The sequence below is a fragment of the Lynx canadensis genome, chromosome B3 (genome assembly GCF_007474595.2).
Source record: "Lynx canadensis isolate LIC74 chromosome B3, mLynCan4.pri.v2, whole genome shotgun sequence".
Taxonomy (NCBI): Eukaryota; Metazoa; Chordata; class Mammalia; order Carnivora; family Felidae; genus Lynx; species Lynx canadensis.
In genome coordinates this window covers 99450417-99475862 of record NC_044308.2, presented here as the reverse complement: position 1 = coordinate 99475862, position 25446 = coordinate 99450417, and the positions used below count along the sequence as shown (strand labels likewise).

Genomic DNA, 25446 nt, shown 5'->3' with positions numbered 1-25446 from the left:
CAGAGAGAGAATGAGTATGAGTGGTGGAGGCGGGGGGAGGGGCAGAGAGAAAGAATCCCAAGCAGGCTCTGCACCAGTGTGGAGCCTGATGCAGGGCTCAAACCTACGAACCATGAGGTCATGACCTGAGCCAAAATCAAGGGTCAGACACTTAACTGACTGAGCCACCCAGATGCTTCTATATAAGCTTTTTAAATGCTTACTCTCAGTTGCAGTACCTCCTCCACTATGGATCAACGATAATTGTAAGCACGGCCCTAAATAATTCCCAGAATTCTCTGCTTCTGTGCCTTTGCTTATGCTGTTCCATCCACCAAGACGCTGTGCTTGCTGCCCACCTTCCCTTCCTTACCTCCCCTCATTATGTTCATCTTCGGAAGACCTTTTGATCTTTCAAGGCCATTCAGATGCAACTCTTTTTTTTTTTTAATGTTTATTTATTTTTGAGATAGAGAGAGAGCATGAACGGGGGAGGGTCAGAGAGAGAGAGGGAGACACAGCATCCGAAACAGGCTCCAGGCTCTGAGCTGTCAACACAGAGCCCGATGCGGGGCTTGAACTCACGAACCGTGAGATCATGACCTGAGCCGAAGTCGGACGCTTAACCGACTGAGCCACCCAGGTGCCCCAAGATGCAACTCTTAATACAACAAGTTAAGGACCTATCTTACCTGCTCGGTGAGGCCCCATGGGACACAGATCGACTGTCATCCTCTTGGCATTGTATAATGATCACTGTATCTGTGCCATCATACCCCTACCTGATGTTAAACTTCCTCAGCTCAAGGACTTTCCCATGAGTTTCCCAGTGGTTTCCCAAGGCTAACCCAGAGCCTTATAGTAAGCTTTCAACACACAATTGCCGAGTTGAAGTACTTCAATTAAAAAAAAAAAAAAAAAAAAAAGCAAGGATACCATTGGATTGGCTACACGGTGTTCCTGGCAAAGGTGGGAACAAAACTCAGGGCTTTGGGCTCTTAGTTTAAGTGATTGTTATGGATTCTCACAAGTTTAGCCCTAAAAGTGGGGTAAGTCAGACAGAGAGAGAAAAATACTGGATGGTATCACTTACATTGGAATCTCAAAATGCCAAACTCATATACGGAAAGTAAAACGGTGGTTACCAGGGGGTGGGGGTGGGGAAGTTAGGGAGATGTTGTTTAAGGGTGCAAACTGCAGCTAGTCGATAAGGGTACAATCTGCAGCTAGGAGATAAATTAGCTCTGGAGATTTAATGCACAGAATAGTGAATGTATTTAATAATACCGTATTATAAACTTCAAAGTTGCTACGAGGCTAGATCTTAATTGTTCTCGCTACAAAAAAAGAACTAATAATTATGTGACATGATAGAGGTGTTTACTCATCATATTGCAATATATAAATGCACCAAACCAACATATCCTATACACCTGAAGCCAGGATCCATCTTGTCCTTTCAGATGGAGGAATTAACACGGGGGGTCTTATCTGCCCCAGGCACAAGGAACCTGTAGGAATTGCAACCCCACAAGCTTACAAGTTATTAACCAGCACATTACCCTAGTGATATCATCACCAAGTGTACCTAATGAGTTCTCTAACATAAAGAACAGAGACATTTTTTCAGATTTCAAGTCTCTTGAGATGGAAGAGACCTCAAGGGACCAAACGAAGCCATACCAGAGCACCTGCTAGCATGACATCATGAGCATCCAATCAACAGCATCCACCTTCTCAAAAGATCCCTGTCCAAACTTAGCCCTTTAAAACCCTCAGTTTGCAAGCCATCAGGGAGTTCAGGACTTTTGAGCATTAGCTCCCTCTTCTCCTGGGTGATGCCATACCCAAAAACATGTTGTCTTTCTTCCCGGCAAAAGATCAGTGTCAGTTTTTACCGGCACGCTGCATATCAGGTAGACAAAGTCTCCTTTGGTTCAGTTACACATCTTAAATTTACACGATGTTATATATCATATCTCAGTTTTAAAAGCAAAAGCAAGGGGCACCTGCGGGGGGTCGGCTCAGTTGGTTAAACGTCCAACTCTTGATTTTGGCTCAGGTCATGATCTCACACTCGTGAGATCAAGCCCTGTGTAGGGCTCTGTGTTGAGCATGGAGCCTGCTTGGGATTCTCTCTCTCCCCCATCTCTATCTGCCCCTCCCCCACTCATTCATTTTCTCTCTCTCTCTCAAAATATATGCATAAACATTTAAAAACAAAACAAAAATCCCCTTGAGCTCTATATTATAGAGAATCACGGAAAAATCTGATTAACAAAAGAAAACCACAGCTCTATTTATTGTTGCCAAATTTCATTTGGCAGTCTGAGTGTCTTACCTGAATTATAATGAATGCTCAGACATCTTGAACGAGCAAATGAAAAAGCCCTTGAATTAGAATTCACATGTTCTTTGACCTTGGTACATTTTTACCCAAGAATTGATAATTCCTGATACTTATTCTGGCTTAAAAAGGGGGGGAGGGGTGGGGAGAGGGACCCAAGAGAATCCAGAGATCCAAAAGGTGTGTTACTCAGGGGAGTGCTAGAGGGAGGTCATCCAGCCTCAAAGAGACGATTCTTGGAAGAGAACACCTCTCAGGACTGGAGCAGTGAAGGAATCAGCCATTTGGGAGGGATATTGAGGACACATTTAAAACCCCGACTCCCCATTCAGGGCCTCTCTGAAATCGAGGGAAGTCAGACCTTTTCCAGTTTTTGAGGTTTTAGGTTTATTTTGAAAATCAAGGAATGCAAAGCCTTGTAAAATTTGTGGTACATATTAAATGTTTAACATATTCCAAATTAACACTTTTCTCTCCCTCTCTCACTACATATGTATCCTAACGTGGAAATTTAAAAGTATGTTTGTGAGAGGCTGTTTTGAGATTCAGCCAAGATATGGGGGTTCATGTTATTTGTGGCTGATGTTCCCTTCTTTATGCCCCCCAAATTTGGAATATTTGCCTCCTAGTTTGTCTTGGGAATTATTTGCAGCCATTTTCCCTCTATGGTCAAACATTCCCCGGCACTCTTATTCATACCTATGGTTTTAATTGCCATACATTTGTTTATTCTCAAATATCCTCAGGTCTGGGAAAATTATTAAAATTTCCATGCCTCAGTTTCTGGATCTGTTAAATGGGAATAATAATGGCACTTGCCTCATAGGCTTGTAAAGATTAAATTTTAATCAATATATGCACCAATGTATATTATACATATATTATACATGCATACACGTACATATGTGTATACATGTAATGCACATGAATTTGTATGCAGTAACAGACCTATATCACACATACTTTATGTGTATACACACGTACACATGTACATAATTCACATGTACATATACATATGAATATACAAAGAATGCATGTGTGTATACATGTATATAGAGTGCTTGCACCGGTGCCTGGCACACAGTACACATTGTATTATTTTCTTATCACTGCTTCTCACGCTCAGTGCTTGAACCACACTGAACCAACATTAGTTTCCTCTCTTCTCTTCTCCTTTGCATTCATTCCTCTTTCAGCCTAGAGTAGCCTCCTATCCTTCCCCCATTGGGTGTCCTCCTGACTCAGATCACCAACTTGGGGGAGCCTTGGATCACCTTCTCTCCAGTTGGTGGGGTTAGGTGTCCCTTCCACACGTGTAACTTCCCTCACCATATCACCATTCCATGTAATTACTTCTTATCTGTCCCCATCACTAGACGGTGAACTCCTTGAGGGTAGCGTTTGTGTCTTACTGCTTTTGAATCCTCCTTAGTTAGCACAGTGTTTGGGCACAGAGCAGGACTCATGAAATATTTGCTGAACAAGTGCAAACTAAAAAATATAGGCAGGGCTTGTATATGCCTATGTAAGTGTGGGCCAATGAGCCCTGTGGAGAGCTTGGGTCATCTACAGGAGAGGAAGGAGGGCCCAGGGCAGGTACAATGGGAAAAGCCCCTTTATTTCCTGGGTGGTGGAGGAAGGGAACAGGGTTAACACAAATATGGACAGCTGTCCCTGTGAGTGCCCTGGCAACATTTTGCTGTTCTTTGCAATGCTGTAGGTTCCAGTCGTAGCTTTGCCCCTAATTTGACTGTGATCTTGGAAAACAAGTGCTCTTAACTTCATCTGTAAAACAGGGACCCAACTGACGACTCTACCTGGGATAACATTTAGCTGCATTCACCTCTATGGCAGAACTGACTGCTTTTGGCCGTGACCGTTCTGATTGGGCAGTATCCGTGCCCTTCTGGTTGTTAACTTCGAACGTCCACCCTGACCTCTAGCTACGTGGTAAGTACAAATGTAAAATTGCTTTCTTTTCAGTCTCATAGTTAGTAAATATTAGTCATTTGCATACCACTTTCTGAATTTTCCTGTATTATTTTTACCTACACTACTTCTTTAACATTTTTATTTAAATTGGTCACGTTTCATTTATGCCCACTTTAGCCTTGTTCTAAGCAAAAATATTCTTAAATTCACGAATTTGATATGCAAGTGGTACTTTTTTAAAAATAAAGTTTATGTATTTATTTTGAGACAGAGAGTGCACACAAGCAGGAGAGGGGCAAAGAGAGTGAGAGAGAGAGAGAATCCCAACCAGGTTTCTTGCTATCAGCGAGGGGCCCAATGCAGGTCATGATCTCACAGTTTGTGAGCTGAAATCAAGAGTCAGACACTTAACCCACTAAGCCACCCAGGTGCCCCACAAGTGGTACTTTTGAATACACATGAAAATATATTTTATATGCATAACTGTTACGTTATATTCATCTGTGGGCTTTCTACAATCATCTTGAGTGATGGCATGTTCATCACCCTTTGGGGAATCTCATATACTAGTGGTTCTCAAAGGGGGATCCCCAGGCCAACAGCATCAGCATCACCTGGGAACTTGTTAAGAATGCAGTTCTCCAGCCCCACTCCAGACTTAGGGTCTCTGAGACTGAGGGTGGGGCCAGCAATCTGTGTTTTAACAAGCCCCAGAGATGACGTGCTCAAGACTGAGAGCAGCTGTCCTTGAACGTGTTGCACTCCTGTGAGCTGACCTCCTCTGCGCAGGAGTTTCTAACTCAGACTTTCCCCTGCCTCCCTGCAAGACCATTTGTTCTGGTTCAGCCACCGAGACCTGAGCAACAGCGAGGCACAGCTCCTTTTCCTGAAGCAGGCACAACTGGATCCCCACAGAGGCTGCCTTCCTTTGAACAATTTCCTTTCCACTTTATCGTCTCCCAATCTTTCAGGCATTGAGTTGATTAAATTCAGAGGAAGAAATAGGTCAAATCCTCCGTTCCATAAAAACTAATTACCTTCTCTGTCCTCCTCTATCTGTCCTGTGAGGTGGGGTAGTCTGTTTCCTTCCTTTTTCTCAGCATGGTCTTCTGCGTTGTCAAGGCCCTCTCCACTGGGCAGGTGGCATGAGGTCCTCAGATGTGTGCAGGTGCCCTAAGAGGCTTCTCTGGTCGTCTGGAAAGAACTGCCATCCCTGCAGGGAGAGGCATAGGAACGTGTAAACAGTCTTGCTTGGCTCAGCCATTGACATTTCAGCATAGGTATTGATGCCAGCAGGCCAAGTCCAAGGACCCAGAGGGGGTGCCCACAGGACCAGCCAAGAGGGTCCTTGGCTTTGTGCAGGATGGAAAGCAAACAGGAGCCAGCAGGAGGTGAAGGGAGAGTTTACTGAAGATATATACAGAGAGACATACAGACACAGCATCTGGGACACTTGGAAAGGAAAAGAGTTTCATGCTTGCTTGGGCTCTGGGGTTTTTTAGTGATGATTGTGGTCTGGTGCACGTGTCCTCTCAGGCATCCAGAAACTGGGCAGGATGAGGACAAGGTCCAGGTGTCCATTGTAAGTCACTTATTCCCTGAAGCCAGAGATCTTGACTTCGTGAAGATGTCTTAGCACCAGCAGTCTGAAATATGCATGATAGCTTCTTTCCTCTGGCCATCCTCACCTGGTCCTTCCTTAGATGTATTCCACCCTAGAGAAATGATTCACGCCTGTCCCTTACAAAGAGGACAAATGCTATTTACATTATAAGGCATGGCTAGAGTGGGGTGGGGGTGCAGATCCTGGCTAGAATACAAGCTGGAAAAGAGGCAAAGGGGAAAAAATAGCTTTTCCTCTAATGGGGTCCCTTCAGGTTTCCTGTCCAGTATCACTGTTTTCCTTCTGGGGGCGTCATCTCTTCTCCACTTACACTGACAACTATGCAGATTTCAGCTATTTCATGCTTCAGCTTCCTACCTGCCTAGGCAGCCTAACTATCCGTTCCATCCCTGCCTCTCAGAAGAGCTCTACTTTTGCATTTCCTGGGCTAGCCCCCGCCTCTGTACCTCTTAGCCAGCATGTCCAAAGCTGAACAGATCACCTTTGGTAGGAGAGAAAAACAATTTTCCCTCTACCCTTCTAAATTCTTGGCTGGGGTCCCCTGTTACAAAAGACAGATTAACAAGAGAAAAATGAACAGGTTTTTAGCATGTATATCTCATGTATACATGGGACACACCCAGGGTAAAATGAGAAACTCTCCAAGAGTTAGCTTAGAATTCAGACCTAAATATGACCATCAGCTAAGAACAAAAAAGGGTTTGGGGAAGGCCAATTGTAGGGGGGTCGACCAGGAAAAGTTTGGTCGATAAGAGTAAGGCTTATTTTTTTTAATTTTTAAAAAAGTTTATTTTGAGAGTGTGTGTGCCAACGCACACGTGCACATGAGTGGGGGAGAGACAAAGAAAGAGAGAGAGAGAGAGAGAGAGAGAGAGAGAGAGAGAGAGAGAATCCCAAGCAAACTCAATGCTGTCAGCTCAGAGCCCAATGTGGGGCTGGAATCCACAAACTGTGAGATCACGGCCTGAGCCAAAACCGAGTGAGACACTTAACCAACTGAGCCACCCAGGTGCCCAGAGAGTAAGGTTTATTACACAGATTTAAGTCAGTGGCTTCTCCACTGATGACAGTTTCTTAGGATTCACTCATATCTCTCTGGAAGAGACACCCTCACAAATGTAGATTTCTTTTCTAAATGTAAATTTCCCTTACAAAAGGGTAACTTCTACTCTGTTTTCAGAGCTCCTCCTCTGTTCTTTCTTAAAATAATCTTTATGCTAAAGGGGCTTATTTGGGGGATGGCAAATTCTCACCCTTCACCTTCCATAGTAACCCACTTGTTTCCCTGCATGTCCTATCTCAGCCGATTGCTGTATCATCCAAGCCAGAAACCCTACCCTCTTCCTCGTACACATTTGGTGGGTCAGCAAGGCACGGTGATTCTGCCCTTTGCTCCTGAATCTTTCCCCCTTGCACCCTCAAAGCCACGTTTTAGAGAAGGCCCTCAGTCTATTGCAACAGCAGCTTCTAGGCTGGTCAGTCCTTTCTGTACCTGCCCGCCGCTGCTCTGCAGCTGAAGTAGATTTTAAATAACAAATCAAATCATGGCGCTTCACTGCAAAAACTTTTTCAGCTATCACCTGCCCTGGATAAAGTTCACTTTTGCAAACCATGCCCTTGAGCACCTGGCCCCAGACTTCTTCCCTGCATTGTTGCCAAAGCACCCTGGAGTCCAAATACACAGAACCATTTGCCATTCCCAGAGCATGGGAGTTTTCCTGTCTCTGGGCCTGGGAGGCCTGCCCCCACCTCCCACCCCCACCTCGGCTCCTCCTTTCCAAGTTTGAGGAGTTCCCACCAGCGCATGAATCTCAGCTCTAGTGTCAACTCTGTAGGTTTCCTTGACTTCTCCCCACATCCAGCCAGGCCTGGGTCCTGTCCCCTGTGCACCTTCAGTAACTCTGAAGTGAGGACCTCTGTGGAGCCCCTCCGTGCTAGGCCCCCTCGGGGCCCAATGCAGACACTTACATGACTAACCAGCACTGCAGCAGCCTATGGAGATCAATTCTTTTCCTGGCAGGTGCTGGAGAGAACAAAGTTTTTCTCTATGCTCTTAGCATCCCTGGCTGGGTCTGAAAATTAAGCTGAAGGACAGATTAACAGGAGAAAAGCATACACCTTTTTCTTTTTTATGTTTATTTTTATTCTGAGATAGAGTACAAGCAGGGGAGAGGGGAAGAGAGAGAATCCCAAGCAGGCTCTCAGCATGGAGCCTGACTCGGGCCTCGTTCCCATGACCCTGAGATCATGGCCTGAGCTGAAATAAAGAGTCAGAGGCTTAACAGACTGAGCCACCCAGACACCCCAAAGCATACACATTTTTAAAAATATTTACATGTACATGAGAATCTTTACAAGAGAGTAAAGTGACCAGATCGGGAAGCTTTTATATCATTTAGACAAAGAAACAGTAAATTTGTGAAGAATTGACAAGACAAAGGGATTTGGGCTAGGGGTAATCCAACTAGGGCTAGGTAGTCCTTGGAAGATAAGGGCTGGTTTAATAAGATTTGTTTGCAAATTCCTCCGATGCCATGGCAAGGCTGATGGGAGTGTGACTCCAGAAAAAGAAGAATTTATTTCCTGCTGATAGTCCAGAAAAGAGGGAATTTTTCCCCAGGGTTTGCTTTCAACTCAAAATAATTTTTATGTCAAAGAGGCATATTTTAGGATGACATATTCTGGTTTCCTTCATGGGCTACCTCGTATCCACAGAGTCCCATATCTAAACATGAAAAGTTGTTACCAGAACTCTATCTCTACCTCAAAATAAATAAACATAAAAAAGAAAAACCCTAACCAATCTGGAAGCCCAGAGCTGGCCCAACATTTTGTGTCAAGTCACCGGGGCACTGGCTTCGCGCATATCCCTTCCATGCTGGGCTTCTTAGACAACAGTCCCCATCTTGAGAAGCTGAGAGCCCAAACCACCTATCCCAAGCCCCACAGTTTATTGTCTACATTAAGGTGCCCTCACTGTTCTATGACCTTCATTAGCATAACTTTACTAGCACAGACTCTTACCTTGGAAAAGCAAAGTTGCAAAACTTGGTTTCACTGGTGAAATTGTGGAAAGTCTTGTCAAATCATCAGGAGATGGTTTACATTCTTAGATTTGCCTTACTTATCTTGTTGTGTCCCCTAGTTGTAAATTGTTAAACCGTAATCCTTACCCAGTCCTAACCAAACCTCCTTCCCATCACATTAAAAGATCTACATTAGGGGCACCTGCTGGCTTAGTCGGTAGAACATGTGACTCTTGATCTTGGGGTTGAAATTTGAGCCCATGTTGGGTGTAGAGATTACTTAAAACACACACACACACACACACTTAAAAAAAAATCTACCTAAAAGCAGACCTCAAAGTCTTAATCAGAACTTCCCCTTTTCCTATTGAGACCCTATCAGTCTTCCTTATGGGGGTTAAGTAATAAACTCAGCTTTGCCTTATTGACAGGTTGTTTGGGAAGCCAATGGTCAACAAGACTTTGTGTTCCCCAGGCTTCTCTATCTAACTAGGAGATTGTTAGTGTGCATTCAAAAGGAGTTTTATTCTCTCACCAAGTTCGACAGTGGAATTCTCTATCTTCAGATGTTAATGGCCGTGTGCTGTGAAAAACCTGCCTTTGGCTTTTTCCTGGTGGCAAAACCCACCTGCAGACGCGATGACGTGGTGCTTTCTGAGAAGTGACCAGCAGAGGGTGCTCTTGAAAAAGAATTATTTGGAAGCTTCTTGTCAGGGACTGGAAAATTCCCACACAGGAGGCACCACTTAATTTTCATTATTGTAATTAATGGTAAATGCAAGTGGAGCTTCCACAGGACATAAAACAGAAGAGGAACAGAGTGATAGTGGTGCCCACGGCAGGAAACCCAGCGGAGAACCTTCCCAAAGTGACACTCAGATGACAACTTAAAGCTTCTAGTGGGGTTTACCCTCTCACCAAGACTCCTGCAATAACAGAACTACCCCCTACCCCCTGCAACCAAATAATTCTGAAACCTGCCACATTTAGCTCATGTCATGTAGAAGTCCAGAACTACTTACTTTGGGGTTCCTGAGAAATTATTCTCAACATTCATGTAGAAAGTCACTCTAAGCTAGGAGTTAGCAAACTTTTGGTAAGAATAGGTATTTTTACTTTTGCAGGGCCATGCAGTTTCTGTCATAACTTCCCAAATCTGCTGTTGTAGCTCAAAAGCAGGCACAAAAAATGGCTGCACAAAAAATGGCACAAAACGAATGGCTGTGACTATTTTCTAATGAAACTTAATTTGGGGGCCCTGAAATTTTGAATTTTGTATAACTTTCACAGTCACACATAGCCTTCTTCTTTTGACTTTTCCCAACCATCTAAAAATGTAAAACCCATTAAAAATTTTTTTAAATGTTTATTTACTTTTGAGAAAGAGAGAGAGACAGAGTGTGAGCGGGGGAGGAGCAGAGAGAGAGGGAGACACAGAATCTGAAGCAGGCTCCAGGCTCTGAACTCAGCACTGACCCTATGCGGGGCTCGAAATCACAAACCGCGAGATCATGACCTGAGCCGAAGTCAGACGCTCAACTGACTGAGCTACCCAGGCATTCCTAAAAACCATTTTTAATTTGTAGGCCATACAAAGACCAGATTTGGCCCACAGCCTGGGGTTTTCCAAACTCCGGCTCTAAGCCATCTGTCACCCCAAACTTTTTACTCCATCTGTAATTTCTACACCTCTCTGAGAGAATATCTTTGTAAAATTTTCTCTCTGATACCATCTGGGAATAGCCTCCAAAAAAGATGAAGGAAACAAAACATCTCTTTGAGGTCCTACTATTACTGAGCAGAGAATTGTTGAAAATTCTGGACTGAGTTCAGGGGTTAATAAAAACCCATGACTTTCGAGAGTCAACACAACTAATTGCCTTTTCTGGTGTGAATATTTACTGCAAAATGCCTGTTTTGCCAGGAAGGCTCTGCTGGATCAGCCCTGAACTAGGAGAGAGAGTGAAGGCGAAGCCAGATACACCAGGGTTTGACTCCCGAGTCTTACTGAGAGAGGTCTTGGACATGTAGGTGACTTCACTTCTTCAACTGCTCTTATCTGTAAAATGAGGGGATAACATTACCTATCTGATGGGGCTTTAAGGAGGATACACAGTAGGCAATAAATGGATGGTAGCTTTTATTACCTAGAAGATAGAAATGAACCGAAGAATTACTTCGTCAGTGTATGAAAACCAGCACAGTCTCCAACTTCAGTAATGGGTTACATAGCGTCTTGGTCCACTTGGGCTGTTATATCACAGAATACAGTAGTCCATATGGCTGGATACCATAGACTGGGTAGATTAGAAATAACAGAAATTTATTGTTCACAGTTCTGAAGGCTGGGAAGTCCAAGATCAAGGTGCTGGGAGATCGGGTGTCTGGTGAGGACCTGCTTCCCGGTTCATAGACAGCTGTCTTTTTTCTGTGTCCTCACATGGTGGAAGGAATGAGGAATCGCTCAGAAGTCTCTCTTATAAAGGCACTAATCCCATTCATAAGGGCTCACTCTCATCACCAAATCACCTTTTAAAGTCCCTGCCGTCAAATACCATCACGTTGTGGGGGTTAAGATTTCAACATGTGGATTTGGGGGGACACAAACATTCAGTGTATAGAAAGAATAGGGTAACACAAATGGATTGTGAGATCTCAAGAGCAGGGCACACACTGAGTTCCTCTTTTTCTGACTCCCTAAGTTGAGTCAGTGCCTGGCACCTAAATAGGGCCTCAGTTGTGGGGAAACACCTGTTCCGGGATGGAAAGCTATGCATTGCTCAGGGCACACTCTTCCTAGTTGTCTGGTTCCATTTCCATGGGGGCTCGGCACCTTTTCTTGCCTTTGAGCTGTTTTATAACTCTGTGAGTTACAGATAACTGAGAGCTATGTGAAATACTTCCCACTTTAGACAGGCAACTACATTCTGTCTAGTGGAGGTTCAGTTGGCTTCTCTCTCCCCATGTAAAAGAAGACAGTTTTATACCATTTGCAAATTCATTTCAGTGTTCCTGTTCTATAAATGTGTCTGCTTTTTGACCTCTGTTTTGAACCAGTTGTAACATCTACCTGATTTCCTTAACAATAAGGAATTAAATAAAATCTTCAACATGTGCTTATTTTACACCTGTGAGAGAACCATGATTTTTTTTTAACCTTTTTTTAGCGGAAAATGATCTCTTAAGACACTCATTGTGAAACTGAATTCAGGAATGTTTTAGAAAACATTTGAACAGTCTCCTAGGGGACAACCTAAAACATTTCTGTCTTGCCCTTTAGAGTCATCTTTTCTTATGTTCTACTCATGACTCTGACACTAAATAGCTATAAGATTTTGAATGACACATTTCCCCATCTGCAAAATAGGGGGTGGAAGAGAAAACTGTTCACAAAGCAGTTTTCAAACTTTAGGACCTAAGTTTCCACTTTGAAAATTATTGAGAACACCCTTGGGGCACCTGGGTGGCTCAGTCAATTAAGCAGCTGACTTCGGCTCAGGTCATGGTCTCTTGGCTTAATGAGTTCGAGCCCTGCGTCGGGCTCTGTGCTGACAGCTTGGAGCCTGGAGCCTGCTTTGGATTCTGTGTTTCCCTCTCTCTCTACCCCTCCCCTGCTCATGCTCCATCTCTCTCTCAAAAATAAATAAGCATTAAAAAAAATAAAAATAAAATAAAATTATTGAGAACACCTTCAAATTATTAAGGCTTTGGCTTATGTGGGTTATATCTATTGCTATTTGTCGTATTGGAAATCGAAACAAATTTTTTAAAATATGCACTTATTAATTCGTTGAAGTAACAGCACACCCATTACATGTTAATATAAATAACATATTTTTATAAAATATAACTATGTGTTCCCAAACCAAAAAATACACGGAGGCAAGTGGCATTGTTTTACGTTTTTGTAAATTCTCTTACTGTTGGGCTTAACAAGAGAGTGCTGGGCTCTCATGTGCATTTGCATCCAATCTGCTGTGACATCAGTCGTCAGTATCACTATCACGTAGGCACTAGAAGCTCCACTGTAAGCTCAGGAGAGAATGAAAGTAGAAAAGGCAAATTATACCACAGCATTATTATGAAAATAGTTTTGAGCTAGCAGACCCTCGGAAAGGATATTAGGACCCTCAAGAGTTCTGGAATACTCTTTGAGACCCGCTGTTGTAAAGTAAACCAACATAGCCCACAGGTAGGAGCAGTGATTTTTGTCCCAGGAAGGGACGCACCAGGGAGTCATGCTGACCCCTTTCTTAAAGCGACAGTTTGCTTTTGCAGACAGTCTGGAAGAGCAAGCTTTTTCTCCTGTGTGTGCTTATGCAAATGCAGCAGTATCTGTTGCTCTGTGTGACAAGCTCCAGTGGGATATTGCATATTTCTGAAGGAGGGACAGGAAATGGGATGGGGGGTGTGGTGGGGAAAGGAAATGAGCACCATTCTTATCTCTTTCCAAGAAGTTCTGGGTGAAATCTTGAAGCTGCATTTGCAAGGGCCTTTGTCCTGAGATTCTCATCCTTTCCTCAGATCAATGCTTTTGGAACAAAGTCGCTGGAAACCTCCGCTGCCACCCAGACCCTGCTTCTGACCCTTGGAGGGTCACTGGACCCTGAGGTTACAGGGAAGCAGTTGTTAGAAGAGCAGTTGGAAAGGGAGGGGATTTTCCCCTCCTTGCACAGGCTCCTCGATACCAGGAAATATTTTTTGTGCAAGTGAACACTTTCTAGGTACCAAGTGACCACAGTGAAGGAAAGAAAGAGTTCACAGATTTCTTCATTCCAGAAAAGCAACTCAGAGGTTTGAAGTTTACAAACAATCTATTCTACAAATGAGAACAGATTCAAAACTTGCTTTCTTGGGTTTGTGTTTTTTTTTTCAAGTTTGTTTATTTTTGAGAGAGAGTGCAAGCAGAGGAGGGGCAGAGAGAGGGAGACAGAGGATCTGAAGCAGGCTCCGTGAGGCAGAGAGCCCAATGTGGGGCTCACACTCACAAACCATGAAATCCTGACCTGAGCTGAAGTCCTCAGATGTTCAATCGACTGAACCACCCCAGGCGCCCGCTGATTCAGAACTTTCTAATCGTCTCCTTCTCAAGTACTCACGGTCAAATTTGCATAAGATAGTAGTTAAGGGTTAAATTTTGCAATCAAGACAGATGTAGTTCTTATCCTTGATCTCCACTTCATAGCAAGGGGAACTTGGGGAAATGTCAACCTTTCCAAATCTCTAATTCCTGGGCCATAAAATGGAGGGGAATTCATTTGAATGTCCCCCCCAAAGCAGAGCCTGGGTCTAGGCCTTGGATGAATGTAGTTTCATGGTGGTGAGGGTGAGCTCAGAAAGTGGAAATGTAGTAAGAAAAAAAAAAGTGAGGCAGGGAGGAAAAATCAATACAGTGTATTCCTGCGCTGGTTACTATTCTGGACAATTGAGGCTCAGTTCTGACAGAGACCCTCTAAGAAACCATATGAAATGTACCACAGAATTATCCCCTGGAGGGTGGGTGCCTGTAACATTAATCAAGACTCTCGGGGCGCCTGGGTGGCTCAGTCGGTTAAGCGTCCGACTTCAGCCAGGTCACGATCTCGCGGTCCGTGAGTTCGAGCCCCGCGTCAGGCTCTGGGCTGATGGCTCGGAGCCTGGAGCCTGTTTCCGATTCTGTGTCTCCCTCTCTCTCTGCCCCTCCCCCATTCATGCTCTGTCTCTGTCTCAAAAATAAAATAAAAACGTTAAAAAAAAATTAAAAAAAAAAAAAGACTCTCATCTCTCATTGGTTGAGGATTGCCCCCGGGGGGAATGAATTTCCCTGGGGAAGAATAAAACCCCTGCAAGTGTGGCTGAAATCAAAGTGATATGACGCATATATGATATCTGTTACAGGAGATAAAGGACATCCATGCCATAGAGTTGTTGTGAGCATTGACCCCACTGGTGCCTTAAAATGTTCAGCATTGTGCCTGGCACATAGTTTAGTGCTTAATAAGTGTTCTCTTGATCATTGTCGCTGCCACTGCTATTACGGCTATCATCATCATGATGATTATTATTTTTTTATTGCTTAATTTACATCCAAGTCAGTTAGCATAGGGTGCAACAATGATTTCAGGAGTAGATTCTTTAATGCTCATCATCATGATTATTATAATTTCACTTTCTTGAATGAGAGAGATGGACATAAAGGTATGGCTTAGGAGACTCTAGGAATGCTACCTAATCCACAGCCTATCCCTTCTGTATAGTTTACCACGACCTATGACCAATTGTGGTGATTATCATAGTACTTTTATTTTCTCCCTTTTTGTTCGGATGTGTGTGTCTTTTGCCAAAATTTGGGCGCATAGATAAGGCACATTCTGCTAGTTGTATGGCGTGGGATAAAGGTTGCTGACCATAGCTCTTGAGCAACACTGTCTAATAGCATTTTCTGGCAACAAGAGAAATGTTCTAGATCTCTGCTCTCCCATACAGTAGCCGCTAGCTGCACATGGCTATCAGACACTTGAAATACGGCTAGTGTAGCAGAGGAACTGAATTTTTAATTTTACTCAATTCTAGTTAATTTCTGTCTAAATTGAAATAGCCATGTGTAGACACAGTAACTTAAAGATGGTGTTCCCAGTGGAGAGTGGAAAAGACCCTTCCCCTGGGGCTAAAATTAAGGCAATGCGGGCCCGCGGGGTGTAATTCATCTGGCTCCTGGGCCCTCTGGTGCCTACTAGATCTCACTCCTGGTTTGGAGAGTGCTGCTGTCACTGGGGCCAAGGGGCTGCTGACTGAGGAGAAGGAAGCCCTGGGGACGCTAGTTGGCACCAGTTGGCACAGTTTAGTCCACCGTTCTGTGCACAGAGCCAACTGCTGACCGTTGTGCGGCAGGGAGCTGCTTTCTCAGCTCGCAAGCTCGCAAGCCCAGCTTTTACTAGTCACGCCTCTGCCACGTCCCATTTCTCTCTGCAGACCTGTGTGCTATGCCGAATCCATCAATAATCACTGTTGAATACTTACCGTGTTCCCAAGTGCTGTGCTAGGCACCGAGGCCTGCCTAACTGGTGTTTTCTACTCCCAAGGAAGTTAGTTTACCCTGAGAGACAAGATTTTCATATAATAAGCCATGGATTCCAGCCTCACCCCTTCTTCTCTCCTCCCCTTAGCTCCCTGTGGTTTACACCTTCTCATTCTGATTGGTAATTGACTATTTCCTGGTCTCCTTCCTCCACTAAAACCACAAAGTCCATGAAGGACGTAGTGTCTACCCCAGCACAAGGCCTCACCTACAGTCAAATACTAAATTATTTGAGGCTGATGACAAGGGCAATAGGAGTTGAGAGGAAAGAGGTAAGTATTTCCTGAAGTCATTCACAGACAATATGGAATTCAGACTAGGTTTGAAAGGCAAGCGAGATTTATTTACTTGAGTTGAGCAATGGCATTCCAGAGGAATAACATCATAAACAAAGACGTGGGGTTAGGTTTGAAAATGCAAACTGCAGGATGAACCACAAGAAAGCTTAGAAAACAAGGTGGAATTGGTAGGGTGGGGCTCGACTCCTCAGGGCCTGGCCAGCCAGGCAGCTGAGTGTGGCTTCTAATGGGTTGTAAGAGCATCATGAGCCAGAGCACTCTGGGTTCTGTGCAGAAACTGGAGGTTACATGCATGAATCTGGCAAGATGTGGTTTGCATCAGTCCTTTTTTTTTTTTTTTTAAGTTTATTTATTTTGAGAGACAGAGAGACAGCCCATGCATGTCAGCAGGGGAGGGGCAGGAGGGGGAGGTGGGGGAGAATCCCAAGCAGGATCCATGCCCAGTGCAGAGCCCAAAGGGATGCTTGATCCCATGAACCACAAGATCACGACCTGAGCTGAAATCAGGAGTTGGACACTTAACCGACTTGAGCCACCCAGGCACACCGGCATCAGTGTTTTTGACTTTAACCTTCTTTTTCTAGTGGGAGCACTTCAATTTCCTTTAGATCTGCTATTTTGCCCCTGTGGTACAGTGACCCTGCGGTTCAGGGATGGGTGGGATCTCGAACTAGATCCAGCCAGTGGAGAGTCTTAGAAAATGTTGCCAGTGATATAACCAGTGACTTGTGCTGGAGCTGTTACTATCTTTCTTCTGTGGTTGCTGACCAGGTGAGAGCAAGCCTTACACTGCCGACACTATCCTGTTGCTGAAGGCGGGCGGGGGGAGTCTGTCTGAGAATCAAACCCATGCAGAGGAAAGCAGGGCCAAAGGATGAGGAAGACACCTGATGACATCATCTCAGCACCTGGATCCAGCTGAGCCTGAAGTGGGACCTGTTTCTGAGCTCTCCGATTACATTCAGCCAGTTTCATTTAGGTTCCTGCCACTTGGAACCAAAGGAGTCCTGATTAATGGGATGGCTCAGAGTGGGAGGAGATGAGTCAGCGTGGCCACCCCAGCAAGTGTGGCAGGAATTCAAATGTGAGGTACTGAGGGTCTGAACCTCTGGGGGCTGAGAGGAAAGGATGTGAGTCCAAGCACTGAGAAGGAAGCATCTAGACTTTCCCCTCTCTTCAAAAGTTGTGCGATCAGTGTCTAATGACTCTTTATCACCTCTTCCTTCAGGAAACCTCTGTACTTCTCTCTTTCATTTGGTTTTGACAACTTAGTGAAGCAGATATTCTCATCCTCACTTTATAGCATGGAGAAGTTAAAGAACTTGCCTAACGTCCTATGGGAACTCTGGGGCCTAGTTCTGCTCCTCTAGCTCATGCTGGATGGGCTCTGTGGATACAGTACGAAGTCACCAGGCACCGTCTTTGTGTCACCTTAGCATGGAGATACACCCCCACCCCAGGGCAGGGAGAAACAGTAGGAGTTCTTACTGAGGAAAGGCCTGGGAGCCCATGACCCTTTTCATTAAAAATAAATTCTGCCTGAGTCTCCTGGTTCTAAATAGAAGAAAATGTAGATTTGGGGCAGAACCGAAGGGAAAGGGATTTCCCTTGGCAAATTATTTGCAATTTGTGGATTGGAGCTGACCCAGCTCCGATTCCCACGTGATTGTGAGTGCTGCCTACAATGTGACCAGCTTATTAAAGAGCCAGAGCTGAAGGCAATCCTCTCACGGGGGCTCAACAAAACAGGAACAGAGTTAAAACCCACCAGCTTCCTCCCCACGGTGTCTCATGCCTAGGATCTGCCTAGATTCTCGCCCACAGGTTATATGTCGACTCCTGGACAGCCACGTCCTTTGGCTATAGGAGTAAGAGTGAGCATAGATTTGGTTGGTTTACGCCTTTCCTTAGGCATTATGCAAAGCTCGCTGTCGGTAAGTCCTGAAGTCATGGTCCTCGGACTATGCCATGTAGGTGAGTATGTGTACTTAAGTACCACTGCCAGAAATTCTTAGTTGGGGCCTACTGTCTGCCTTCTTATCATCCCAGGTGATTCTGAAGCAGGTGGTCCAGGGACCACTGTCTGAGAAACAGTGATGTAGGTGGACAAGTACATTCACTCCAAGCGGCCCCTTTATCAGTTTTAAAGATGCTGCTGTCGCTGGCACAAGTCCTGAGACATCTAGCACCTCCTTCGTTACTGACAGGGCCTACTACTCACTGGCATAATTTGAGGGACATACAGAAGGTTTTGTTGACTAAGAATATCTCTGAGGAGCTACTGAATCTAGAGAGTGAGAGCGTGAGCCACTGAGAGAGGCACAGTGCAGTGTGTTCAGTGCAGAGCCCAACGTGGGGCTCCATCCCATGACCCTGGGATCATGACCTGAGGTGAAATTCAGAGTCGGACACTTAACCGGCTGAGCCACCCAGGCGGCCTCCAGTACCCCATTTAAGTAGTGAACAACTTATGGAGACCAGACTCTATGTGTTCATTTGTGCGTGTGTGTGCACATGCGTGCGTGTGCACGTATGAAGGAAAAATCCCAGTGCGGCACACTCACAGCACAGTAGAGCGTAATCGCAGTTTGTTTGTCCTCATGGTCCAGCCTGCCGGAGCCCTGGGCTCTCCTCTGTCACCTTTCTCTGTCCCCACGCATTGTACCAAAGATGTAGAGACCCAGGGAGAAAGGCTTTTAAAGAGTCTCATGTGAGTCTTTCCTTCCTTAGGGCACCTCTATTAACAAAATCCTAAAGAAAGCCAATGGATTTCTGTTTCCCCATCCATCCTGTTACATGTCACCATCCTTCTCAAATTAACCATGAAATCGATGGGCCAGGTGGCCCACGGGCCCTCAAATAAAATTGACTGCATGTGAAATGAATTTGAAAATTCCATTTATTAAAACAAATACATTGTCCATGTGGGATGAAAATGTGCACATCACATTCAGGTTTTCCTTCTTTAACATTTCTGTATTTTCCTCTCTTTGAAAGACACACTCCATAGATCTTATATAGGAAAAATGTGAACCATTCTTGGGTTGGGAATATATTAATGTATATGTAACAATTCACCTTTGCCAGGAGCAGCTTAAAGCAAATATTAAAAAAAAATACAAAACTCTAAGACAGCATGCTTGATTTCCTCAATTCCCATTTGTGAATAGGAGTATATGGATAAATTGATTTAATTTCTCCTTGGTAAGCAATCTCTTTCAAATATTATTATTAAAATTACCCTCAGATCAAAGTACTTTTTTGCAACCTCTAATTAAAATTAAATAGTACTTGGTTTAAAACCAAAAAAAAAAAAAAAAAAAAGAAATTGGAATATTGAGGATGATACAAGATATTTTTTCCCCTAAATATGAGGGTTCTTGTTACTGTTTAAACTAACTGCATGGCAGATTCTCATTACTATCCAATACATTATATGCAGATATTAGGGCCTTGAATAATTAAGTTTTCCTATTGGTTATTCCTTAAGATAAAGTCATGCTGGTGGAAATGATCGGTGAACTTCTAACAGAATTAAAGCTCTTTAGAGGTATAAGTCATCAAAAGATTTCTTTTCCCCTTAACAAGTAAAAATACCAATAAGCAAAAACGCATATAAAGACTCTGGTAGTATAATTCCATACGATAGGACATGAAGGTACGACAAAGCCAAAACATTTTCCTTAAACGTAATTTCAGATGGGCTGTGTGTTCTCTGCCTTCTCTCTTCTTTTGTAAACAAGGTCGCATGCACTTTGGAACTGCCTTAACTTTTCTAATTACCAGAGCCGTATTATGGTGCATCCTTCAAGTTTTAGTTCCATCTTAACTGCTCCAAAGATCTAGATTCACATAAAAACATAAAGAGCCCCTCTAAGAAACATAAATGATGTGGATTATGAAAGTCCTTGGGGTCTCACAATGACACCTTAATCACCACCAAAAGGTGCTTCATTTACAGTTGTTTTTGTGTGACTACATGGCCAATGCATGTTTTGACTAATTTTAAAAATGTGATACGGTTTTAGTTGATTCCACGGTAATACTAAGCTAATGGTACAATATGGTATGTGGTTTAAAAACTACTCTGCCAAGGTCTTCCCACTGTATCTGCATTAGTGTCTCACTGATTGTAACAACACCCCAAGGTTTGAACAGCAGTATCTGGTTACAGAAGTACATTCATACCTTTTGCAAATGTTTCAGCAGTCCCTTTTCCTGGCCCCAGGCGTGAGCTTTAATTGGATGTACTTATTCCTTTACCATCATGCCCATAAAAGGAGCTAAGGAAAATATTTACTCTTTCAAAACCTGTCCTTGGCATATTAAGCTTTTACATCTTTTTTCCTTCCTTTCCTTTTTTTTTTTTTTTTAACAGAAGGAAGAGAATGGAAAGTGAATAGAATGAATTTGGAAATGGTTTTCGTGACATCAAAGTAAACAGTGAGATGTAAGAGAGGTCCTCTTTTGCCTGGGAATGGCACAGAAAAAAAGTGATGCAGGCTTCCAGGACCTTCCATTACTGATGAAGGCTAGAGCTGTAAGGAAAAATCACTTTCAAGATCATCTCTTGGGAAAAGAGGGCTCTAGCTGCCAGGAAGTTGTAAATAAAGACTGAGAGACTCTAGCAAACAAGATGGAAAACAAAACCAGAAAAGGTTCTCCTGAAAAATCTGCTGAGTGAAAAGCAAAGACCATCTCAGTGGCAAAAAAAAGCCAGAACTTTTCTGATGTTGCTGGCTGAGGGGGCTGCACCTGCCCCCTTCTCCCTGGCAGTGAACAGCCAGGATGCTGAGAATGGGTCTTCTCTGGAGCCATCCAGGTTTATTTCTCCTGGTACTTGAACAAACAGAAAGTGTTCTTGAATCTAGAATTTCCACAATTCAGGGAAAGATGAAATTTGCCCTTACTCTAACAAAAGCACCTCCCAACTGATGCTGAATCCTTCCCTGTCCTGTTCAGTGGTTCCTGTGCTGTCCTGGATCCTGGACACAACCAAACTGCTTTGGATTCTGGAAAATACGTCGAAGAGGCGTATACGCCACTGTGAACTCAGAGGTATTTTAGGCATGGCTAAGGCGCTGAAGTGATCTCAGTTTTCAAGAGACTGAGATTTTTCTTCTCCAGCTTTTCTCCTCTCGCGTTCCTGTTCCAAACTTCAGAGTGAAACAACAAACCTTCTGAATGGATGTAACATAGGGACATTTTCATGCAGTATCACTCAAAAATTGTCACAAATATATGAAAGCACCAGTCACAACACATGATTTACTTTTACTTGCAGAATCAAAGCTATCATGTACAAATGTTAGGAATTGTGATAAGTGAACACAGACAACCGGCGTTTTTTTGTTGTTATTACCACGAAGATAAACCACGGGGAACATCTCCTTACATGTTTGGGTTCTCATCCTTGGAGTTCAGTCTTACGGACAAGTCCAGTCTTATCTTTGTACTACTCTAATGGGAAGGGGTGGAAGGAGAGGTACGGGGGAAGGAGAAAAGAAAAAGGCACAAAGACTAAACATCAATGCCATAAAACCAAACTGCGGCTACACTGGACAATTCAGCTTATCAAAGGGTATGCTAAAGGCAATATTCATTCCAAGAAGGTCATACACATCTTAGCTCAGTACGGCTGTCTGTTTTGATTTTTTTTTTTTAAATATGAAGCAGAAACATAAGGTGTGGGGAGGGATAGCAGAAAAGAAATGACGCGGATTTTATCTTTACAGATTCCCCTCCTCCAGGCAGTTCTGCAGATATCAGATCTCTTAACTTGGGATGTGGTTTGGCGATCATTCTCATAAAGGGGACCAGTTCTTTAAACATGCATAGCCTGGAGTTTCCAGGATGGTTCTCCTCCCTCTCTTTAAATGCTGTGGACTAGAAAGGCGCCCACTTTGCTAAGAACTCTACATCAGTGTCCCAGGAGCCCGGCGGCTCTTCAGGCTCCTCACGAAGGCTTAAAGGATGGCGCAGAAAAACTTCTTCTCCCTAAATGGGTTTTCTGAAGCCGGGACGGGGGTCAGCAGGGGGTCTTCCTTGGCATGGGCCTCACAGTAGGCCATCAAGTCTGCAGCCGCCTTGGATACCTGGAAAGGAGGACAAAAAACAACCGGATGTTTAGACGCGGCATCGGCAGAAGCAACCATGGCTTCCATCAGTCAAGGCCCAGACTTCAGAGTCCAGCTGCCCGGAAGGATTTGGGCTCAACTCCACGCTGCACTGCTCACCAGCTCGTGTGAAAGACAGGCAGGCGCTCAACCTCCATAGGCTCCGTTTCCCGGTCTGCAAAGAAGGGAGTTGGTGATCATGACCTCTCAGGACTGTCTCCAGCAGTCCCGGGAGTAGGCCCAGGCGAGTGAGGCCCTTAGGGCACAAACGGAATGGGGTGCTCACTGCTCAGGTCACGTGAGGATCAACCCTGCATGCGCACAGCCCTGACAGTGGAGGTCTCCTGAGATTTGTGCCTCAGGTACCTTACTAGGTGCCTCATCATAGTCCCAGCCCTGGCTGCAAGGATTAAGTGAGTTAATCCACACAATTTACGTAGTGCCTGGCACATGTAGGCTTTCCATCCAGGCTAGCCATTATTACCATTTCATAGTTGTGCCTTCTTGCTTCGGGAACTGTGTTAGGATGCAGAAAGGCTTGTTCATTTCCTTTTTAAACAAACACAGCAGGATGTGCACAAACACAAAAAATGCACATAACTTTATGTATTCTTATATTTTTACATATTCTATATTATATGTTCTTATACATATATAATTATGTATATATCTGATAAATATATATTATTCCTTCAATCGAGCACTGTATCCTTGAGGGAGTCCCATTACAAGGCTGGTCATTGATTTCAGCGATACTGTTATTTCTCACATTTCTGTAGCTTCTTCTTGGGAATTGTCTGGACTACCTTCCTTCGACCAGTCTCGACAATGGCAAATTTTCACTACTTGAGGGTGGACTTAATTTGGTAAAATAAACTAAAGGTCATTTATAACCACATCTGGGGACTAGGTGGATGATCCACCTGAGGAATGGTATTTGGGCTCAAAAACCATAAAGTTAAGAGTTGGTTTCTTACAGGACATAATATACTTGCTCTAGAGATCACTCCAAAAGATTTTTCGATACCGCTGCACTACTAGAATAGCCTTTCAAAGTGACTACTGAAAGGATAATCCTCTGTAAGAGTGGGATGGAGTCTATTATTGCTAAACAAATTCACTGGCCCACCTTACAGGTAGATTACACACACCCACCCAATGACAGCAGACTTGCTCTAGCCAATGAGATGTGAGAGAAGTGATGTGGTCACTTTAGGGCCGAAGCATCAAGAACCAGTGCGTAGTCTGCCATATGCTTTCTCTCTGCCAGTTTGTCCAAATGAAGCAATTTACTGCGAACCACCTGAATTGATTCAGAGGTTTTAACGAAAGGCATAGTGGCCATACCCTGGATTTGTTCCTTGCCTTATGGCCAAGTTGATTACAGCTTTGCCACTTAAAGGCCTTTCAATTTTATGGTTTGCTGGTTTCGTCATCTAACTCCACAAAGCTTTGAATTTTTGGACTCTGTTCCTTTCATCACACACCAGACAGAGGCAATATTCTGGATAGAGGATGCTGTGACTGCCAGGATCCCTGATGAAAGTGACATGGTGTGGAGTGGCAGCTGATCCGTAAAGGATATGTGGTGGGAATATCCACCAACATAACCCCCAAGAATGTTTGTTGTAACCCCCTTTGTTGTTGTAACCCCCAAGAATGGGAGGAGAGGACCTTTTGCTATTGCAACAAAATCTGGTCTATACGGACTGATATAAAGAGGTATAGGAATTGGTATGTGCATTAGTTTCTTCAGTCTGCCTTAATAAATTGCCACAAACTAGGTGACTTAAAACAATGGAAATTTATTCTCTGGCACTTAGTGTTAGAGACTGGAAGTTCAAAATCAAGGTGCCAGCAGGGTTGGTGGTTCCCAATGGAGGCCCAAGGAGAATCTGTTCCATGCTTCTTAGCTAGTGCTGGTGGTTTCTGTCCTCAGTGTCTCTTGACTTGTAAATGCATCGCTCCAAACTCTATCTGCATCTCTCTGTGGACTTCTCTCTTGTGTGTCTCTGTCTTCCCACGGTATTCTCCTCTTCGTCTATGCCCTAATTTCTACCTACCAATCACTGGATTAGGGTCGACCCTAATGTAGCTTGAACTCATCTTTCCTTGATTACGTCTTCAAATATCCTACTTCCCAATAAGACCACATTCTAAGGTTCCAGATAGGTTTAGGGGACAATATTCAATGCAGTAGAGTTTATTTGTGTCAGAGTCAGTCTCACCTTTTTTAAAAATTTTAAATAATCTCTTATTTACCCTTTTCCCAGCTTTATCGAGATATAATTTATATACAATGTATAACTTTAAAGTGTACATTGTAATTGTTTGATACACTACTATACTGTGAAATTATAACTACAGAAGGATAATTACTACCTCTGTCACCTCACGTAATTACCTCTTTTTTGTATGTGTGTGGTGAGAGCATTTAAGATCTACTCTTTTAGCAACTTTCAAGTATCCAATATACTATTGTTAACTGTGTCACCCTGCTGTACATTCAATCACCAGAACTTATTCATCTTATAACTGGAAGTTTATAGCCTTTGACCAACATCTCCCCATTTCCCTCACCATCCAGCCCCTGGCAACCACCATTCCATTCTGTTTCTGTGACTTAGATTTTTTTAGTTTTCACATGTAAGTGATATACAGTGTTTGTCTTTCTCTGACTTATCTCACTTAACGTAGTTCCCTTAAGGCCCATCATATTATCACAAATGGCCAGATTTCCTTTTTTCTCATAGCTGAATAATTCTCCATTGTATGTATATAACACATCTTCTTGATCCATTTATCCACAGATGAACACTTAGGTTGTTTCCATCACTTGACTATTGTAATGAAGTGCAGATCACTCTTTGAAATCCTGATTTCATTTCCTGTGGATATATATACTTTTAATTTTTTGAGGACCCTCCATACTGTTTTCTGTAATGGCTGCACCATTATACATTCCCACCAAAAGCAAATAAGGGTTCCCCTTTCTCCACTTCTTAACCAACACATATTATCACTTGTCTTTTTGATAATAGCCGCTCTAACAGGTGTGAAGTGATA

General features: G+C 43.6%; 1 protein-coding gene across 3 annotated transcripts in view; it reads right to left on the bottom strand.

The window, feature by feature from the left end:
- Window positions 1-19145: 19145 nt before the first annotated feature.
- GNG2 (G protein subunit gamma 2) overlaps window positions 19146-25446 on the bottom strand; it is a 120126-nt gene continuing 113825 nt past the window's right edge. For all 3 annotated transcript variants that reach the window (XM_030319093.1, XM_030319092.1, XM_030319094.1), the window contains one exon: window positions 19146-22359. In XM_030319093.1, coding sequence (XP_030174953.1) covers window positions 22231-22359 — 129 coding nt within the window. In that variant the 3' untranslated portion in view covers window positions 19146-22230. The remainder of the gene's footprint in view (window positions 22360-25446) is intronic.